The sequence below is a fragment of the Amblyomma maculatum genome, chromosome 3 (genome assembly GCF_055883805.1).
Source record: "Amblyomma maculatum isolate TAMU_Amacu chromosome 3, ASM5588380v1, whole genome shotgun sequence".
Classification (NCBI taxonomy): Eukaryota; Metazoa; Arthropoda; class Arachnida; order Ixodida; family Ixodidae; genus Amblyomma; species Amblyomma maculatum.
The window spans coordinates 157,615,689-157,637,059 of NC_139346.1; the positions used below are offsets into that span (position 1 = coordinate 157,615,689).

A 21,371-nucleotide genomic window follows, 5' to 3' on the forward strand; every position below is an offset into this window, starting at 1 on the left:
ATGGCTGGCCGCCAGTTCGGGCACGCAAAACAATTCCCGCAATTTCGGAATATGCATTTACATCAAAATGCACTTATATCAAAATGCATTTATATCAAAATGGCGCAATTGGTGCAGCTAAGCTATCCCACCTTTACTTAATTAAACAAAAGGATGGCAAAGGGTGAATTATTAGAACAAGTGATTCTATCGATTGACACTTCATGGAATGGTGTAGAAAAAGTTGAATTTACAAAAACTTTGCATTTCTCTTCCACTTTCAGCCCCTATACCAAGTTTCTGGTTTCGGTTTCCAAAAATCTGAGTTTGTTAGCTAGCATCATCATCCTAAATTTGTATTTTGTGTTTTTAATTTAAGCACATTTGCTCAGAATTTTTCTCCTTTCTAAAAATCATTAGTTAAAACAGCCGTAATCACTACGTTCAGCGGAATAAAGTAATTGTAAAGATGAGCCGGAAAATTATTCCATACGTAAGCGTGTTCCTACGCTGACTTCATGTACTGTAAAGCAGACGCAAAAAGCTGAGTCCTAGAGAAGACTGTTTGCATGGCAATTATAGGTCAAAACGGACAAATATTGACCAAGAAATCTTAGATTGCTAATATGGTGGTCTTTATAAACTTGTAATCGCAATCACCCCACTGAAATAAGAATACGTGGTTGCATTCGTGTTCGCATCTCGTGCACTATTTCTACAATGCGTAACGACGGTGTGCGCGGGCGTCGTGGTTTCGTCTGATCCGCACGCACAGCTCGACACATGCTGTTTCCGATGCTACTGGTGTACCGCAGACTTTCGACATTCTTGCACCATCGCACGAAATGTGAACGGATAAGCGAACAGATAATGTTAGCAACACGCATTCACGCGTGGCATGCGTAGACGAAACCACGACTTGAAACCAGTGACAACCGTCATGGCTGACGAAGTTGGTGTGGAAGCCGAAGAGGTTGTGCAAACTCCTCCTCAAGGTTTGAACCACTTGCCTGTTACGATCTTGCCGTTAGGCGGATGGTTCCAGACCGGCGAACTTGTGCTTCTTTGTTTCGCTCGTTGTGCTGTTTTGCCACTTTATGTTTGACATGGCCGATCGTTTCACTGGTGCTGACAATATGCCGGCGCGCGAATCAGCTGACTGTGATCTGTAGCAACACGTTCGAAAGCACGGTTTCCGTCATGAACGAGTCGGTTGTGATCGGGCTTCTCGACAAGATTTCGTGCTGGCTTGTGCACGCATTAAACGATCTGGAGTTGAAGTCCTTGCGCTCTGCGATATTTCATCAGGATTGTTTTAATTTCGTGCAGTTCTGTGATAGTTATTATTTACGGGCGCACTTAATCGGTGAGGCGATGTATGTGTACGTAGTACATACAGCAGTTGTCTGCGCCTTTGACTGATAGCTTGTTAAATCGTATGCAACGTCTGTGTGAAAACTTGCCCCTCTTGTTTTTTACCCAGCTGTTACAGTTCCGCATCGACTTGGAAGGCCGCTGCAAAACATATTGGGAGATGCCGGCTTGTATTCCTACTGTGCCATCTGCGCCCTTTCGCTTCACGACCTTTTTCCCGACGAATGGGACCGGTACGCGGGCATGTTTACTCTCTCGCACCACTCCCAGTTGAACCGCAGTTCGAAACGTTTTCCATATGCTCTCCATATGCAGGTAAAATAAACGCATGCTATATATGCCACATCGTGAATTTTGTCCTTTTTAGAGCAGTAACCCTGTCAACCAGATTCGGATATTGTTCTCCTGCATGAAACAATGTCGTGTGTTAAACAGTTGCTGCCTTTAATGCATTATTGCTCAATTATTGTCAACAGCTGTTCAGCTCCAGTCATGGTTGTTCTGTGTTCCTAATCATTTTTGTCACTGTGCACAGTCTTCAATTCCATGATGATTGGACAACTACTTCGCACAGCGCCATTCATACAGTAATTTGAGACATGCTATTGCCATGGGCACTAAAGTTGCGCTTGTATGAAATTGCAAAATATGTTATCTTGTTGAGAAAAATGCACTCAACTTTGTGCCTATCTTTCATTTGAGCACCACATCTTGCACACACTATGTGATGTGTGTTCTCTAAAAGCTACGGGAAGATATATGTATGTGTGTGTGTGTATATATATATATAATTTTTTTTTTTCATGCACTGACTAAAATAATCATAAAGATCAATATTGATGTCTCCTATAGCCTTTAAAACACTCATATAGTGGGGTACAGAGAGCTGCTTTTTAACAGCACTTGACCATACATTGTGAGTGCTTAGCTGCTAGAAAAGTGGCAAGATCACATCACCTAAGTTCACTGCTTATAATTTTGCAAGGTATTGCATTTAATATTGTGACAGGTAACTTTACATTCCACCTTTGCCGTATTCCAGTGTATTATGTTCTGGGAATCATGCTGTAGTTTGAAAAATATACTTTAATGGTAGAAGTGCATTTCTTTTGCCAAGCAAGTAAGTCATCTTCTTTACTGATAACTCTTCCTCCTCACTTGAGAAGGCCTTGTTGATTGGGTGATGTTTTCTGCATGGAATTGAAATGCTATTTCTATGTCGTACTTCTTGCTTTGGTTAGTTAATTGAAATACATGATAACTTTTTGTGTGCGTATAGCACTTGCTTCAACAGTCTCTCAACACTGACTGCTATCACTTTGCCCTTTACTTGCTTTTTTCGAAGGGCCTGGGCTTAAGTTTTAAAAAGGATAGAAAACTGGGCAAGTTGGTATCCGTTCATTGTAGGTGGAACAGCACAAACTAGATGAGAGGCAAAAGCAAGAAGAAGAAAGCAGGACTTGTCTGTGTCTTCTTCCCTGCTTTTGCCTCTCGTCTAGTTCGCGCTTTTCCACCTGCAATGAAGTTTTAAGAGCTTCTTCAGAATGTGATTAACTCGATGAAGTTCAGTGACCATGTTCAGGAAATAAAAAGTTTCAGATTGCAATGCCTCTCTTGTGTGAACAAGGGAGTGCCTAAGTCCCAAAATGTAATTTGTTTTTTGACCACGGCCAATGAACTTTATTAACTTTCTTTCCTAACCGGACGGTATGTCATCAAACCGTTACCTTGTGTTGCACTCTCATTGGCCAGGCATTTTTTACATTTCTTTAGAAATATGTCTCATTAGTGGAAAATTGGCAGCTGAAATCAGATTAGTTCCTGACCTTTTCTCTCAACTCTTCTTATTTCAGAGAATTCTGCGAAAAGTGTCTTCTGCAACTGATTCAGCACCTGGGCCTGCCTTCACAAGTAGAAATTTTTCTGTGATTCTATTCTTGTCTTGCTTGTTTGAAAAATCTGCAGCAGTACTATCAGTATCAGATGACCCATAAAATAGACTATTGAAACATAAGACCACGGTGTTGTTAATCTGCAGTAGCTAATACTTTTACATTTTTCAGGTCATGAGTGTTTAATTTGAGACTGATGATATTGTTACATATATGCCCTGCGCGATCCGAAATAAGCTTTTGCAAGAACTACAGTGTGATTACTGGGTAATTTAGACTTATATTGAACCAGTGTTGAAGGAAAAAGAATAAGTTTATTAATTTATGGCACATTCTATATTTATAATGCATTGGTTTAGAGCTGCAGCGGCAAGCCAGTTTTATTTGTGCTAGTCATGGGTGGTTGTCTGCATTTGCCGTGATGCTTTGGTTTTGTGGCACATGCAAAATTATGCCTTGTGAAACCAGTACCGAGATAGTGACAAATGCATAGGACATAGTGGATAGTGGAGATAGTGCAAAGTGCAGAGCTATAGTTTGTGTACTAAATCTCTCTTAAGACTAGAAATCGGACATGTGTGGTTGACTGTTGCAGTTTTTCCTCTAAAACATGGCTTTGATTTTGTGCGTGTTAATTTAATGTTTGTCTCATGAGTGAAAGCATGTAAAATGCAATCAGTATTACTGAAAACGCACCCATTTCACTAATCATTTTGCCATTTTGGGAGGAAGTAATTTCTTGTGAATAGTTCTCATTTTCATCATATGTTACCTTCAGTCATCTCAGTGATGTTATTCCAGGCTTTAAAATTTAATAACCATAACTAACTTATACTACCATGTGTTTGGCACACCATGGCCACACATAATGCTATGTCACTACACCATTAGTGTTAGTACTTAATATACTTATTCATGTGCCTGGTAGCCATGTTGGGATCATGGGTGATAGTTTTTTGTAGCCATGTATTTACTTGAGGTTTCTACCTTTCACATTTCTGTAAAAATCACTGATAAGTTTATAATGAGTGTAGGGAAACAATTGTACATTCTATAGCTCATGCATGAATATAGTTGTTCTAAAGTAGTGCTTAGCCATGACTGTGAAAGTCCTATCTTTGGTCATTGCATGCCTCTTGTATACATATTGCCACGGACTGCAGCAGTATGTATATATTGTGCGGTAATGATAATACTATATAACTTGAGATTGGGAACATATATACTGATTGTGAGTTATGAGCTTACTAACTCATTTTTCTGAGTTTGCATTTGCTTTGCTTATATGGCGTAAACATCTGGGGTATAGAAGCTGTCTTAATTTCTCTGATTTGTTTATGATTTAGGAATGCTCAACAATTTTGTAAGTGAACGATTAAAGACCCAAAATAGCAACATAAATGAAGTGTGATATCATGGAGTAATATTTGGCAGTTTAGTGAAAGGGTAGCATAGAAGTGCGGGAGGTACAGACGGGAGCAGACTGGTCGAAAGGGCAGTGTGCTTTTGAACAGGCAGGGTAAAACATTTGAGCAGGTGCTTAATTTGAGCCATGGGTTTGGCTAAAAATTTCACTTCCGCAAAGCACCACACAAGCACTCTAGCCGCCCTGCTCACAGTTGCTTTGACGAGCCAGATTTAGCGTGTGGGGGCGTAGAGCTGGTTTGACAGCCACTGTTAAGGCTGTGAACTGTGGACTATGGGTATCCCCTACAAGTAAATATTATAGCTGGCTTAATATATCTATGATTGCCAACAAAGCTTTGAGGCATACAGTAAAGAAAAGTAAGGAAAGGGCTGGAAGCAATTGAAAAGAAGGAGGATTGGTGTGACATCAAGAGACACTAAAAGAGTCTCATATTTGAGAACAAATGAAATTAAAGGTGCCCCACATTTGACTCATGATACTGCAAACGTGAAGAGGGTCAAAATTTTCTTTAAGCACTGTTTTAATTGATGGGAGCCTTTTCTAGTACAGTAGTTATTTTGAATAAGCTGGGAGTTAAAATTTACCAAGTTGCAATTAATAAGGACATGCTTAAAATTAGTTTTGTGTAAAAAAAGCTAAGATGAAAAAGTCTGGCTGTTTTGAGAGCAGCATTATTACAAGTACAAGATAGTGCACATAAAGAATCCCTGGTGGTTGAAGTTATCTGGAGCCCTTCATATGACGTCCTCATAGCCTGAGTCGTTTTGGGGCATTAGACCCTATAAGCCATAAGCCAACAAGTATAAGAAAGCATGAATTGGGGTAGTGGATTATGAAGTGAAGGGATTAGGTAAAGAAATCTGGTGGAGCAGGTATAACTGCTTCTTTTACAGTCAAGCTAGGACAGGAGTAGTTGGATGTCACTGGAATAGAGTCTCATCCTGCTTCAATTTCCGCTCAGCCGATTGTGATGCTGTTTTATGGTTTTCATTTATTATTTTTTTATTATTATTTTGTTTCCACTTTAAACTTTGAATTCAGTCGTCTCGCGTCTTTTGTGGCAGGTGCAGCCTGTCATGCAGGCCCTGATGATGGGCGAAGGAGGCGAGCTCGAACCTTTCATTCATGTTCTGAAGGATGAACCAGGCCTCAATGGCAACTGCCTGCGTGTCGTTGAAGACCTTATCCTATTTGCTGTTCAGGGAGGTAAGAATGGCGTTCATTGTTTGTTTGCAAGGTTCTGGTACTTTGTTTTTCGGGAGCATCGCAACATTTTGGTTATTTGGCAAGGCTACGCTGAGATTGGACAAGCTTTGTTAGTGATTGAGATAGGGTTGAAGGGATGACTACATTAGGTGATTGCTTGAGCACTGTCATGTCAGTACCCGCAGGAAATTCAAAGCCTCGGCTTGTCATCGATTTGCACGTTTATTTTTACAGCTGCTATTTGTGCCAGTTAGAACAGCTGGTGCACAGATGTTTTGCACTTTATCAACATGTGTGTGGACTTAAAGAGGCCAAGCACAGATTTTACTAAATCTAGAAAATGTGCGCAAGCAATAGGTATTCCATCAGTCCTCTCTGCAAAGCAAGTATTTTTAAACTAGCTTCGTTAATGCCGAACACACTGGTGATCGAAAGTCATGTTTCTCTTCTCTCAACTCGGTGCACACGAGTGCGTTAGAAAAAAAATGACGTTAGCAAGTCGCAACAATGCCCCACTGCACCCAGAAAGCCCAGTTGACGTCAGTGGGAAGACTGCGCATGAAAAAGTATCTTCATAATTGGCTGCGAGTGACTGCCAGACGCACTTAAAAATTATATTTAAATTATAGGCTCCATGCAGAGCTTTTAAATGTGACTCAAATACTCACAAAGACCGCCTTTATAAATTCCTTGCATTAGAATAATACTGCAAGTACTGTTTGAGGGTTCCTTTAACCTCCATTATGCAAATCCAATACACAAATAGACACAGATGGTGTCACCCTGTTTTAGTTTTGCCTTTTATGAGTACGATGTTAGGGTCGTTCATTTGTTTAGCATTTTAATCTACATTCTGCAGATGCAGCTTGAGGTTGTTGTTATGCTGTATTTTTTGAGCAACCTGTGGTCCAGAAGAGAAGGAAAGGATACCGACACAGCAGAGCAGTGTTCTGCTTCATAATGGTGGTTGCATCAAAGAGTTGTCAGATGTAATGTTGATTCAGGATTGCTGATTACTGCCGAGGCTTAAAGTTGGTATTGTCAATTTTTGTAAACCTGAACCGCTGTGGGGTGTGCAGAGCTAATGCGATGCATTGAAGGCCATATCTTTTTATTCTTAGTGAAGCTCTGTGAATATCAAAATTTTAGGTGCAAAGTGGATTCGAATATTGAAAGCAGAGTGCGAATCGAATAAATACTGCCTGGTTAAATCACAGGTAAAATCTGCACAACATGGCCAAAAGAAGAAAAAGAAAGCTTTCAGATGCAGAGTAAATAGGAATAATAAAAGGTTTTTGCTAATAGAATATCAAAGAATAATTTTGAAAATTAGTGCAGGTAGTTGAGAATGAAAAAAAAAATATCTCATTACACAGCTATCAAAAGGAACAGATATTCATTTGCTATACCTGTATGGCATACTAGGCATTAAATAAGAAAGCAGGAACCATGAGGTAAATACCTTGTTTACAGTTATTTAATAGTGATTGCTATCAGTGCAGAAAAAGCCTAAAGTCAGAGTTTGACTTATTGGTCCTATGGAAAAGGGGAAATTACGGACTACTGTCGTGTAGCATTGTAGGGGACTGATGGAATGATGGATGGAAGATGAAGTTATGTGATGTTAGGAAGATAGTGAGAGACCGGAAAGCGTGGCGTGACATGGTCCATAGGGTCACGAAGAGTCGGACACGACTGAACGACTAAACTGACTGACTGATGGAATGATGTCAGCTGTTGATCAATGGTGAGGCAAACCGCGTGCCTCCATGCGTGTGCATTTAGTGGTCTAGAATGAGATGATTGGTGCCACGTAGGCTCACATCTGGTTGCCGACAGCATCATGGCTGGACACACTGAAGGGCTGTGCTTTATTTTCCGAGCAGAAACTCTAGACGGCCATTAGTGCATCACCACAAGATGGCAGTCGCTTCTATGAGAAAAGAGCGAGCTGGCAAGGGACTGCCGTTCGGAAATATTGACAGGTTGTAGTAAAGTACAGAAACTTGACATTTTGCGAGCAAGCAATCTAGCCCCTTCTTGCTATAGTCCTTATTGCAGCTGTCAGCAGAGATAACATTAAGTGAGAGGTTGGGATAAATAGTGTCAAATTTATAGCATTTGACTGTGCACCAAAACCTGTTGGCCCTTTAGGGATGCAGAGGTAAGCTTTTTATGCATTATGAAATGTGAAGGCCGTAAATAAGACAAAAGGAAACTTTTGTGAGTGTCTGCAGTATATGGCACTGCTGCTTTGCTCTACCCTTAAGAAGTACTTTGTGCTGCACACAAGAAAAATTAAAATAGCATTATAAGTTGTTGGTGGTCCATGGCACTGATTTTCAGTAGTTGTGGGATCTTATGCATTTGTTAGTGCCTCTGAAAGCAGTTAATTTTCAGTGTGTATACTAGGCAGAGGTTGAGATCATTTGTGTCCAAAAGTATTCATGGCGTGAGACATCTCATTGTGGATTTTTTGACTAGAATGACCAAGTAGGAAATTCGCCATGTAATAATCCTTCTATCCTGTATGGCTGATACGTTTTACCTGCGTCTCTTATTCCATGCTGTGTCCATTTGTCTAGTTGGCATAGACTACCACACTTTGCCCAGCTGCTTTTCCGAAATCTCTTGTTTATTCAGATTCTCTTCTTCTCTTTTTCGCTGCCTGGAATGAACAGGACTGGCTACAGGTGTGACAGGTTGCAGTAGCATGCATTTTCTACAAACTTTGCACCTTCTGAATGCGCTTTGCATGTACTACATGCTGTGCTGTCTCTTAGAATTTAACTAGTTGCTTCTAACTCAAGATGCATGCTTAGGCTCTTTCTTGTGTCAGTGATGCAACAAACATGTGTTCAAGCATATGAGGCCGGACAAGTGCCAAAATAGCCTAATGTGGTAATGACACTGTTCTTAAGTTACTTGTAAGAGTTAAAAATCTCCAGTACGCCGTTAATATCAAAAGTGCTTTAGTCAGAGTAGCTGGTGGTATCTGACGCTGACCTTCACTGAAGCCGCGCTAGCTGCAGCAAAATAGTCTTCAAAACATAATTTTGTGGAGTGAAGCAATGCATTTGTTTGGCACTATGTGGACTGCAGTGAGAGAGTTGTCACTGTGCAATTGTTTTTGATTGTGGCGGACTGCAGTCTTTAATGTTCACAGTAGATATCACCCAGCATCATTACAAAAGAACTTTCAGCCTGCTAGATACTTGAAGAATTTTGCTGAATTTTTTTATACTACTGTTTTGCAGGATTCAGCTGTCCAACAGCATGGATTTGTATTTAGTGGTTACGCTGTTGCTGCAGCAACTTACAGATGTGAAGCACTTCTTTTGCAGGTATCTATGATGCCAGAACACGTGTGTTCATCTTTTACGTTGCCTGGAGGTTAAGAGTTTCACGGTCGCTCGTCGAGATGTACGAAGAGTCTGTTGTTGAAATGCTGTCCCAGGAGGTTCATGAGCAATCCGAGTGAGACTTGTTTTCGTTCGCTCTGCGCGAATTTTTTTTTTTGCAGACACGTTTACATTTACGTTGGCATTCCTCGTGTTTCAGGGAGGAGCGGAAGGAAATTGCTAAGAGACAGCGTAACAAGAAGCTCAAGCGCTTCCTTATGATTGGTCTTGCCACTGTTGGAGGAGGGGCCGTCATTGGTCAGTCTCTTTGTTTGTTCACAGTGCTGCTGTGTGAAGAACTGTTTCAAATGTGTGCTCGAGAGCTTTTCTATTGTTTCACAGAAACCATTTGCAAGGCCTGACCAGTTTTGATTGTAGTCTGGGTTTTTGCCGTTGCTTTGCTTGGCATTTAAGAAATTACTTGCTGTAACAAATAAAGGGGACTGCCAGAAACAGCTTACACCTCTAGATCTTTACTGTTGCACCAGCAAATTTTACTTTAGACGTTAAAATGGCAATTATCATTAAATGTTTATGGAGGTGTATTCTTATCTTTATATACTAAAGCGGGTACCGTAAAAACCGGCGTATAATACGAACCCGAATATAATACGAGGTGAAATTCTGGAGACGCGAAATGGAAAAAAAAAGTTTTTACCGCATATAATACGAGAGAGAAAAAACAAGACATTTATTGAAATCGGACCTCACACTTCAATCACTTTCATCTTCAGCAGCGCTTTCCTCGGAAATTTCTTTGTCGGACAAATCATCCCACAGGTACTCATCTTCTGTGCCATCGAGGGCGTTTGAGATGCCGCACTTCTTAAACGAACGGCGCACAAGCTCCTCTGGGATGCTTGCCCACGCGTCCACAATCCATTTGCACAGCGTGGCTGGCGATGCTCGCTTCAGCCGCCCGGCCGGCGTCACTGCAGGCTCACCTGACCGCATCCATTCCGCGTAGCATCGCTTGACTGCGTCCTTGAAGGGTTTGTTGACACAAACGTCGAGAGGCTGAAGTTGTGAGGTCATCCCACCCGGAATCACAACAAGTTCTGTGCGGCAGTCGCTTAGCAGCCTTTTCACCGAGTCGGCCAAATGGCAACGAAACGCGTCCAGCACGAGGATGGATGGAAAGGACAACAGTGCACCGGGCCGTTTGCACCACACTGACTTCACCCAGTCGAGGACAAGATCCTCGTTCATCCAACCTTTTTCGTGGCATCTCACGATGACATTCTTCGGCAGCTCCTCACCTTTCGGCATTGTCTTGCGCTTGAAGATGACATAGGGCGGGAGCTTGCGGCCGTCTGCCGTGCACGATAGCATGACTGTAACCCGCGTCTTCTCGTTTCCAGTAGACCGGATACAAACTTGTTTAGAGCCTTTCTCATGGACGGTGAGGGGCGATGGCATGTCCAGGTAAACCGGCGTCTGGTCAGCATTGCCTATTTGCCCCAGCTGAAAGTTTTTGGTCTTTCGCAAAGAAATCACGTGGCGCTGAAAAGCCACCAGCAGCTCTTCGAAGGATTCGGGCAGCTTTTGTGAAATCGAGGTTCGCCGGCGTAGCGAGAATCCAGCACGGCACATATAGCGATGTATCCAGTGCTTGCTTGCTTTGAAGGCGGAGCTCGGAATTCCCTTTTCCCTTGCAAGCTCCCTAGCTTTTGCTTGCATAAGCTCTACGCTCACAGCTAGATGCGATGCTCGCTGTTCTCGTACGAACTCCGTCAGAGCGAGTTCAATTTCCGGGAATGCGCCATTCTTTGGCCCGCGAAAGCTTCTTCGCATTCCCTTGCACGCGAAAAGGGCTTCTTTCTGTCGTCGCCATCCGCGAATGCTTCCCTCGGTGACGCCAAACTGCCTCCCGGCCGCACTGTTGCCGATGTTTTCAGCAACTAAAATCACCTTTCTCTTAAAAGCAGCCGAGTACTGTTTCCGAGACCCTGGCATCCTGCTCGTTCACTTAAAGAAAAAAGCGTGCACTTTTTCGCGAACCGTGGTTTGCACGAGAGCACATGCGCTGATGCTGTGCGCACTCGACGACTCAACAACAAAGAGACGACACCTCGACGTCGTGGCCACTGCGGGGTGCGGCCACGTTAGGGCAACGAAGCCAAGCCGTAGCCGCACATCGATAACAAAGCCAAGCCGTAGCCACGCGGCAACAACGAAACCAAAACTTCTCGCAAAACTTTGACATTTTGGTTGGGATCCGCAAATAATACGAGGCGGAAATTTGGAACGCTGAAAGTTGGAAAAAAAAACTCGTATTATACGCGGGTTTTTACGGTATTTGGAGTGTAGAGGCAAACTCTCTATAAGCTGTAGCACATAAGATGCTCACTTGATGCAGCGAGCTGAGAATTTATTCACTGCTGAAGGGCTGCACAGTCCTTAGATGTTGCCATGATTTTCTGTGCAGGCCTAACCGGAGGGCTAGCAGCTCCATTGGTGGCTGCTGGGGCCGGGGCTATCATAGGGGGCGCAGGAGCTGCAGCCTTGGGCTCTGCCACCGGCATTGCAGTCATTGGCTCACTCATCGGGATTGCTGGAGCTGGACTCACTGGTGAGGTGTCTCATCCTTTCTGATCCAAGCAGAGTGGAAGGCTTTTCTCGCAGTTTCCATCATATAGGCTTTGCTAATGCTTGCACACCTTATTGGAAGAAGCAGAAAGTATTTTTTGCAGGGCTTCGTCCTTATTTAAGAATGTGGTTCACTGCCTATTCTCAGTATCCTGTTTCCCATAACCGCTACACGGGATGACCCAACTAAATGTAACCAAGCTCTTAAATACTAGCCTAACTGAGTGAAACCAACTATAGGTTGTTAGGAGCCACGTCTGCGTCTGCAGTTTTCTTTTCCTTCTCCATAGTTTATTAGTATTTAGTGAAGAGCAATAAGCTGACTTTTTACATTAAGAACAGATGATCAGTTTGAAAGTTGTAGATTGTCTTGAAAAACAGTTGGCTGACATTTTCAAAGCTTTTTTTTTTTTTTTTGGCTGTCCTTAAAAGATAACTCCCCCTGTAAAGAGAGCTCCCATCCGACAGCATTCTGAGACACATCTCAAGAGACAGAGTGCTCTCCCTGATGGGGCTTTCCAGTTTTACTGGACGATATGGTCGTGTGAGGACTTTCTTTGAATATGCTCTTTGAGGTCGCATGTTTTATTCTTTGTATATGCATCTTTGTAATGATGCATATAAGACATGGATCACGACGTGCTATTTGCCTGCAATGGGCATGATTCAATTTCTCTTCGCCAGTTTCAGTTTCAACAGCTGAGCTATGATGGCCAATGTTCATAGTCATGTGAGAGACATGATTGCTCCTTCATTGTTTTAAATCACTACTACGCTAAAGTCAGCCTGCCTCAAGAACAGAAATCGCAACAAGTGAAGAAGGAGCGATTACATATCACACATTTTTTTTTGCCCTTCACGTGATTGGACAAAATTTTGATGTTGTGGCTATTGTTCGGCTGTTGAAACCAAAACAGATTGAATTTAAACATGTTACCTCTTTCTTCACCGGGCGATCACATCGTTTCATGTCTATCATATTTAGGCTTCCAATTATATTTCAAGCTATTTACAGCGGACTATTTTCTTTTTTACATTCACAGAATTTCATGACTTTTTTTCCCACTTCACATAATAACCGTCCAATGTCAGCCTCTCACACTCTTTGGCCTTCAAGGCCTTTGCGCCAATCAACATTACTAATCGTCATCAACCAAAACAGATGGGAAAAAGATTCAGTTTTATAAATTATTTAGCGGCGGTAATATCATGCATAATTATGAACCAGTAAAAAAAATGCAACCAAAATTTGGTGTCTATGCTCCTTTAGAACAAATAAATACATGGAGCTACTTAGGTGTATTGTGCCTTGGTGCAAACACTGCTTTGCAGCCAGCTGTTTTTCAAGATGACCTATTACCGGTACCCCACTTTGCTCCACAAGCCAATAATTGAAAGGTTAACTAACTAGTCTTTGCTAGTAAACTGGCTTTGAAGAATGAAAAAATACTGCAGGTTGGGCTACACGGCTTTCCGCAGTGGTCATTTAGTTTCGATAACTCTTCCTTTTCAGTTTCATTATCATATTTATCTGAGACAACCTGTATATGCTGCTAAACAGCCACTTGTGCTTGCATCTCATAGTTGTTGCTGCAGTCTAAGTGGGACAAAACTGCATAAATACAGGAAAAGAAATAACTGCTTAGAGGGAATTGTGCATGAACGGCTCTCTTCTTGATTGGCACCTGCTTTGTTGTGCTCAGAGTACGTTCTTTTTCTGGCTGCCAGGGTACAAGATGAAGAAGAGAGTCGGTGAAATTGAGGAGTTTGCCTTTGACACACTTTCTGAGGGCAAAGGACTACACATTACATTGGCTATTTCGGGATGGCTGTCAGATGAAGACCCAGGTAACGTCTTTGCAGTGTGTTTTTCGTTTTTGAAGGCAAATGTGTTGCTTCTTGTGGTGGGTGCAGTTGGAGCTTACCTTGGGTGGTTTAATGCTTCTGCAACCGATTCCATTCAATTTGTGTATATCCATCTCACTTTGCATCACTAGCTAGACCAATACATCAAGCAAGATGTTTAATTGCTGCAGAATCTATTATACGAGGGCTCTGCTAACTAGTTAAAGCCCACTGCAGCTTGTGAAAGGCTTTTTCTGCAGATTCCTCTATGCCTTCTAGTGTAAAGCATATGCAGCACTGTGTGTGATGTGCAGGTGCTCTGAAGCGGCCGTGGCGCACGCTGATGAACTCGCGGGAACAGTACGTCCTGCGTTACGAGTCGTCCTACCTGCTGGAGCTAGGCCATGCCATTGACTACCTGTTCAGCTTCGCCGTCTCCATGGCGGCCCAGGAGGCACTCAAGTACACCATCCTTTCAGGTAGTGTTTGCCGACCCGCTGGTTTTGGCAGCTCCCATTTACAAGCCTGCACCTGTGATGAGGGGCAAAGTACCTTGTGAAATGGGCATGTTTTCTTCCGGCTAATGAAAGAGTTTTTAAAATGAGCTACAGTTTAATGGATGAGATGATATTGCTTTAACTTTACTCGTGTGCTCCCTTGACAGGTCTGATCACTGCCATCACATGGCCGGCCACCTTGGTGATGGTGGCCGGAGTCATTGACAACCCATGGGGTGTCTGCAACCGGAGATCAGCCGAGGTGGGAAGGCATCTGGCCGAGATACTTCTCGCTCGGCAGCAGGTCAGCACGAGTTGTGAAACTTCCCTGTGTGGGTTGTCGGCGCCCATGGTCTTCTTGATAGCCTTGAACATACTAATCATGGAAGGTTGTTTGACAGTCCAGCTATGCATTACTGTCAGCTCTTACCTTCTCTTCATTTAATTAGTTTTTGCATATGCTATATATATATATATATATATATATATAGATATATATATATATATATATATATATATATATATATATATATATATATAATCTTTTCCCCTGAGGCATGTCATAACAATCCATACCTGATTTCACACATGTTTTTCTTGGTAGCGCTTGCCACATATTTTCTTTTCTTGCCTTTTTGTGTTGTAAATGTGTGTGGGCTTTGTTTTGTTTGTTTGTTTTTTGTAAATTTGCCCTGATACTATTCTTTTGATGAAATATATGTGCCTGTTAACAGCATGGCTAACATTTGTAACCTTATATTTATAAATTCTACTGGTTAGTACCCAATCAGTGACAATTGCTTGTGAGCCTTAGAGTTTAGTTTTACATGAAAGTGTACACCCTTAATGCCCTGAAACAGCCCTGTAAAATAGTTAAGGAAATAATTGAAAAAATAACTTCTAAAAATTAAGGGCTATCAAATGCTTACCTATGCCAACTGTACATTGTTTTAAGGGGAAGGGTACAAATCATATGCATATCAAAGCAAGGTATGAAAAGGCCCTTGCATGGACATTTTAATGCATGTTAAATGGTTCCAGGGTGTCCAAATCAGCTTTTCTTTTTGCATAGCATTTCTTATGGACCAACATCTGACTTTATGATGCCAAAGGAATAATATTCCATACTTTACACTAGTATTCTCATAAACTCAGCACACTTCATTATGCACCATTGTTATGGTGATGATTAATTTTGCATGCATGTGACTCTTTTGGCAGCAGGAAAGGCTGCCTAATATGTAGTCCCCTTCATTGACCGATATTGTACGGGTAACATAGTCTCGCTTGAAGATGTGGTATGAGAACAGAGTTGGGGGAGAAGGGTAAGGCTTTGCAGTGGAAGTGACAATTTTTTGTTTCTCTGTCGTACTAAAGTTAGCATATTTGCGCTCAGAAAGAATAGGATTCATGTTTGACGTATAACAGTAGAGCTCTGTTTTAAGAGACACAGATATTAAGTCAGTCAGGAATAGGAGGCATCTTTTTGCCCATTTGGTTGGCTGCACAGCCTCCCATTGTGCAGGCCTTTTTTCTAACAGACATAGGGTTCAGAAGACACTTGGCTTATAGGAGACATTATATCTTTTGAGGCTTCCTCTCCAGCCGCATCCATGTTCCAGGTAGCAGGCTATGTTCATTGATACTGGGCCAGCTGCATGCAAGACATGGGTGCTTGAGTTGCGAGTCCTGCTTGAAGAACTGCATTTATAAGGCCCACATTGAGAATGGCGAGATTGTGCAAGAGGCCAGCTCAAGGAACTTAAAACCCCATCAGGGCCCCTTTTGCCAGTGCGTTTTGGCATGATTTCAGTGCCGTGCTGATTGCCAGCTCCAAAGCAGTACAGGAGCTCTGGGAGAGTCTATTTCCGAGGTCTTGTAGCATACCTCCAATCCGCGCCCACTTCTTGGTGATTGATCAGAGCAGGAGCATTATTTATCGGCCCTCTACTGCAGTTCGGCTACATGTTCATTGTAATAAAGTGACTGATTTGGGTTTGCTGTATAAAACTGTGCTGGACAGGCTTAAGTACTTTTGTAGTACGCCATCCATAAACTAAAAAAAAAAAAAAACTTAGTTCCTTGCTTATTTTGGAACTCCAGTTACCATAAATATTATTATTATGACTTCAAATTACTGAGGGCTAAGTGCAAAAAAAGAAAAACTTGCCAACAGTTGTGGCTGCACAGCTGTAGAAATGATGTCTTGGTATTACGTCAAGCAGACGAAAGTAAACAGCTCGTTTTGCAGCAGTCATTTATGAAAACCCAAAAGCCCGCTTATAAGAGACCCTTTCTATAAGGGGCAAAAAAATGCTGTCCAGAATTTGTTTGTTATAGGGGGTTCAGCTATTGTATGTACAGCTTTTTCCATTGTTTGTTTATTTTTCAGGGCAAGCGTCCTGTCACTTTAGTCGGCTTCAGCCTCGGTGCCCGAGTCATCTTCTACTGTCTCAAAGAGATGGCCAAGCGAAAAGGTATGCGAGACATTTTTACTATGCATCTCTATTTAAAAAACTAAAGCAGTGCAGAATGCAGGACAAGAAAGAAGACAATTGCACAATGTGCTGAGCAGTCGTTATTTTATTTGCTTTTTTTGTTTTTTAATACCGTGTTCTTTGCTGTTCTACCTTCTTAAGTAGGTTGTGTCACTTTGCCCAAGTCTGCAGCTTAACACAGGCTGATTACTGGACAGCAGCCTAGTATTCGCACCATGCCTCTCAAATGGTCCTTTAAAAATAAGGGTGAAGGAGAAAAGTGCCGTGGATGTTCAGTGTAGCCTAACGACGTCTCAGAAAAGGAAAGAAATAAATATTCACTTTAAACAGACACGTGTTGCTTCCTTTTAATGCAAAATGAATGTGTTCAGGGCCTGTCAAGCGAAATTATGTCTTCAAAGATGTCTGCGTGGCCACACATAGCATACACTAGCTTCATAATTAGGGGTCCACCTAAGTATCTGGCTGAGCTGGGAACTGTAGATGAAAAGAAATAATAGATGAAAAAGGAAAACCTGGCATTGACAGAATTGAGGGCGGGGGGGGGGGGGGGGGGGGTGGAATGGAAGAGGCATCTGTAGGTAGCTGATAGGAGTAGCTTTCTGTAGCAGTTACATAAAATATTTCATTTGCATGTCTGCATATTTCTCTTTGTGTTTTACACATCATCCAGACAAACAGAATAGAGAAGTTTTGTGGCGATAGGCGGGTTGCAATTGATGCAAGGCGTAGTGATGACACTTTTTCAGTGTCTGGCCACCAAATATTTTTCAAGAGGGAAGAGGGCTTTAAAAGATGCCTTCTCATGTCATGAGTTGAAAGACCATTACTCTTGCCTCACCTCCTCTCTGCATGTCAGGGTGTGAAGGAATCATCGAGGATGCAATCCTTCTGGGAGCTCCCGTTCCAGCTCACAAGGAAGAATGGAAGCCGATGGCTCGAGTAGTCGGGGGAAGAATAGTCAACGGCTACTGCAGGTGGGTGAGATTCCAATTTGAATATGTAGGAACACTGGCCTCACTTGTATGACTACCATCAATGCAATTGCTGCATTGCTGTGAAACTTGAGACAAATCTGCTCATGTGGAAACAGCTCTTCACACATACCCTGATTGCGAAAGTCCGCTGCTACCCAGAAAACTGGCTGACACCTTACAGATGCAGTACTGCAGCAAACACTTGTCAGGTCTTTAAATTTTAATCAACACTGGCATGACTGATCTGTAAGTTTACGTATGTGATTTCGGTAATTGTGGGTCCCGAAGCAAATGTATGACTCATACAAGGCACATTGCTGAACGTAAGCAAGAACATACCTTGTATGTTACTCCTTCTGCATATCTATACCTGGTGTTTCAACAAACTTGCAAAAATTCTTAAATATGGTGAGTTCAAAATAGAACATATTTGCAGGGACAAACTCTCAGGCACGACAGACACGATTTGCTTCATAACTCTTCTCACCGTCCATCTAATTAACTTTTTAATCATCGCAGTTGAATGGTTAGTCTCAATGGAGAGTTTGAAGCCACAATCAAGGTGGTGCCATATCAGTCTTAGAAAAAAGAAAAACTCACTTTCTAAAGCCCTGCAACACAAGGAAATTTGATGCGATATCCACTGATGATGTTTTGCAGTGGCTAATAATGAAAAAGTAAATTAGCAATTTTAGATAATTTCTTGGATCATTAGGAGAGTTCTGCAGCAAATTGTGTCCACCGTGGCTCAGAGTTTGTTTCTGCAGAAAGCTTTTTTTTTTTTATTTTAAACTCGCGGTTTTCAGTAATTAAAATTTTCAAAGTGCTCGCTGAAATACTTGGTACATGCAGAGAACACTTGCCCCGAGATGCTGTTGTCGTCACAGGCGCATTCACGAGAGAATTTCCTGCTTGTGCAGGAAAAAAAAAATTTATGTAAGCACACTGCAATGAATGCTCCAGCTGTCCACGTACCAAGCTTATAAAAAGAAAGCAAGCAGCTGTGTTGGAATCAGGCACTGCATTGTGCAGAATGAAGTGAAGACAGCATGGTGAATCAGCTTGAAGAAGGGGAGGCGCAGGCTTTCTTCCAGTATGAATAGTAACACGGTTGTGGACACTGACCAGAAACACTGTAGAAACCTGACCTTGTTTGTAATCAATTTATTGCCTATGGTCTTCACTGCCACCAAATGGAACATGCAAGCTAAGCTCGTGAATCGCAGAGCATTTTCAAGGACGTGCTTCTCCTTTGTGTGTTGATTCGTGGCCTGGCATGTGGCAGGCAGATATCGTGTCTCACATGGCGGCAACAGAAACAACGATTTTACGTCTAGTTTTTGAAAGTGAAGCAGTGAGGAAACTTAAGTAAGGCTCTGAGCCACGAGTGTTCACCCCAGTATTGCTCTGTTGTGTGAAGTTCAGGCAGCAGTGATCACTGTTAACAAAGCTGAGAGCATCATCTATTCCTGGCTGAACTTGTCGCTATCTTTAATGTTGCCCTGTTAAGTCATTCCTCTGGCATTTCTTCCTCTGTCTGCTGCGTGGCGTCATTGTTCTCGCTCTCTGCAAATAGTTGAAGGCTCCCTGAAAAACTGCAAAAATATGGAAACAACAGATATTTTGGTGTTATCTGTGAGGAAACACTTCAGATTGACATTCCACAACCGAACAGTTCAAAGTTGTTTGTTGTGGGCTTATGTGGATGCTTAGGTGCAGTATGATTATTTGCACTGCGTTTCGCATTTAGTGGGCAACACTATCAAAGATAGCACATTCATTTGGGCTGGCTACATTTGCACCCTAAAAGCATTTTCGTAATCTATGCCATTTAGAGAGATCGAAGTCAGTTTAATATCGAAAAAGCAAGTCTCCTTTGTTGTGACAACATGCAAGTAGTACCCCGATTTTCAAATTCTAACTTTCTGATACTTTACCTTTTGTACTTTGTTTTTACCCTGTGTATGCTTTTGCACAGCCACTACTGGTATGAGTTTTAGAGCGGCTCACTCTAAAAGGAGTGTGGGCCATAGTAATTGTAGTACAAACTGTTAACCGGGAAACCTTTTACCAACGTGCTCATTTGTTATGCAGATTTCCCACGCTTTCTGCAGTTTCAATATGCATGCCCGAAGTACTTAGCAGCATAATTCGGGAGTGTTCTTCAGGAAATATGAAATTGGATGTTGTTTTTTTTATTTTATGCAAGTACAGAATAAATGGTACTGGCGAATATTTTTTTTTTTTCTTGGTGTTAGGGGAGACTGGCTGCTAAAGTTTCTGCACCGAACATCGTCAGCAACTCTGAAGATAGCCGGCCTCCAGGCAATCCGATGGAACGACAGACGAATGCTCAATGTTGACCTGAGTGATGTGGTTAGTATTTGTTGTGAAATTAAATCTGTTATGTTTCTTGTTATAAGTTGGCACGTAGCTAGTTGTTTATGGAGTGATAACGGTCATGAAAAGAAACTTGCACTGTTTTCTGGCATTCTTTGAAAAGGAGTTTATGGTAACATCTCTTAGGTGGTGAGAGCAATTCTTTCTGAGCAATGCCAATGCTTTTCAGCATTGCTCAGAAAGGTTGCAACAACACACATTCCGTATGCTGCCTACTGGAATGCATTAGAGGTTGTCTTGTTTGTAACAACGTGTTAACGCACAAAAGAGGTTTGACAGCCTGTTTGCTACAGGTTTCTGGGCACACGGATTATGTAAAGAAGATGGATATCATTCTCAAGGCCGTTGGCATCCAGACTTGTGATGATGTGCTGGAGGCGGATCCAAGCATGCGCAAATCAAGGTCCTATGCCCCAGCAGACAGGGGGGAGAATTTCCAGCAGCTACATCGTTCAAGGTCTGACTCGGCACTGTGCACCAGGAAAACTCTTACCGTGGTGAGCTCCAGTTACTCCTCTGATGGGCCTCCATTGCTGCATGTATTCGGTGGTCTTTGGAATGCAGTTAGTATCTGTTTTTGGCCTGCATTAAGAGGAGGGAATGGCCAGTGAAAGGAAGGCCCATAACAGTGTCAGCCCACCCAGTAGGTCGGCCACTCTACCTGCAGTGACTTCATGTATTGAAACTTCCTCTAACTAGACATGCCTAAAAAATTTGTTGCCTCCAAGAAAACTGACTTTTTTTTCCCTCTGCTTTTGATGCTGAAAGCTGGCAGTTGCCTTACAAGTATGCCTCAAATGAAGTGTGTGTGTGTCTATGTGCCCGCGCACGAGCTTGTGTGTGCGTGAGAGAGAGAGAAGCTGGGGAATAGAAAGTTTATTCGACTACTACCACATTGCATTGATTCATTAGGGCAAATTATATTTGCATATTCAATGTAAAAGACAAGAGCTTTTAACTTTTCGGTGGCCTGCTGTCTTAAAAATTCAAATCAGGCAATGTTTTCGTCTTTTTTTTTTTTTTCTTTTCTGGGCTAGTATTTAGATGACATTTACTTCAGCCAGGAGTTGTTGAGCAGAGGCATCTGTACAGCAGTATGCATGAACAGAATGTGTCTAGGCTTGGGATTTGAGCATAAAATGCTCGACAGAAATCTCAGCCAGTGTGGCTGCTATAACCTTGGGATTGGGGAAAGTCACTCTTAATTCTTATTTGGCTAGTTTCAAACCTTTGCAGTGAATAGTAAGGTGGTCGGAGAGCAGCTGTTCTCTGTTTTGTTGTGCA

The 21,371-nt window shown here is 42.2% G+C and overlaps 1 protein-coding gene across 1 annotated transcript in view; it reads left to right on the forward strand.

Annotated features, from left to right (window-relative positions):
* The first annotated feature begins 497 nt into the window (after nt 1-497).
* Nucleotides 498-21,371, forward strand: part of LOC146196605 (transmembrane and coiled-coil domain-containing protein 4-like) — a 34,866-nt gene continuing 13,992 nt past the window's right edge. The window contains exons 1-14 of the mRNA XM_084598373.1: nt 498-974; nt 1,463-1,586; nt 3,207-3,264; nt 5,739-5,880; nt 9,225-9,357; nt 9,442-9,539; nt 11,710-11,853; nt 13,599-13,718; nt 14,030-14,194; nt 14,380-14,516; nt 16,605-16,689; nt 17,570-17,687; nt 19,946-20,063; nt 20,381-20,584. Of these exons, the coding sequence (XP_084454499.1) occupies nt 878-974; nt 1,463-1,586; nt 3,207-3,264; nt 5,739-5,880; nt 9,225-9,357; nt 9,442-9,539; nt 11,710-11,853; nt 13,599-13,718; nt 14,030-14,194; nt 14,380-14,516; nt 16,605-16,689; nt 17,570-17,687; nt 19,946-20,063; nt 20,381-20,584 (1,743 nt within the window). The 5' untranslated portion in view covers nt 498-877. The remainder of the gene's footprint in view (nt 975-1,462; nt 1,587-3,206; nt 3,265-5,738; nt 5,881-9,224; nt 9,358-9,441; nt 9,540-11,709; nt 11,854-13,598; nt 13,719-14,029; nt 14,195-14,379; nt 14,517-16,604; nt 16,690-17,569; nt 17,688-19,945; nt 20,064-20,380; nt 20,585-21,371) is intronic.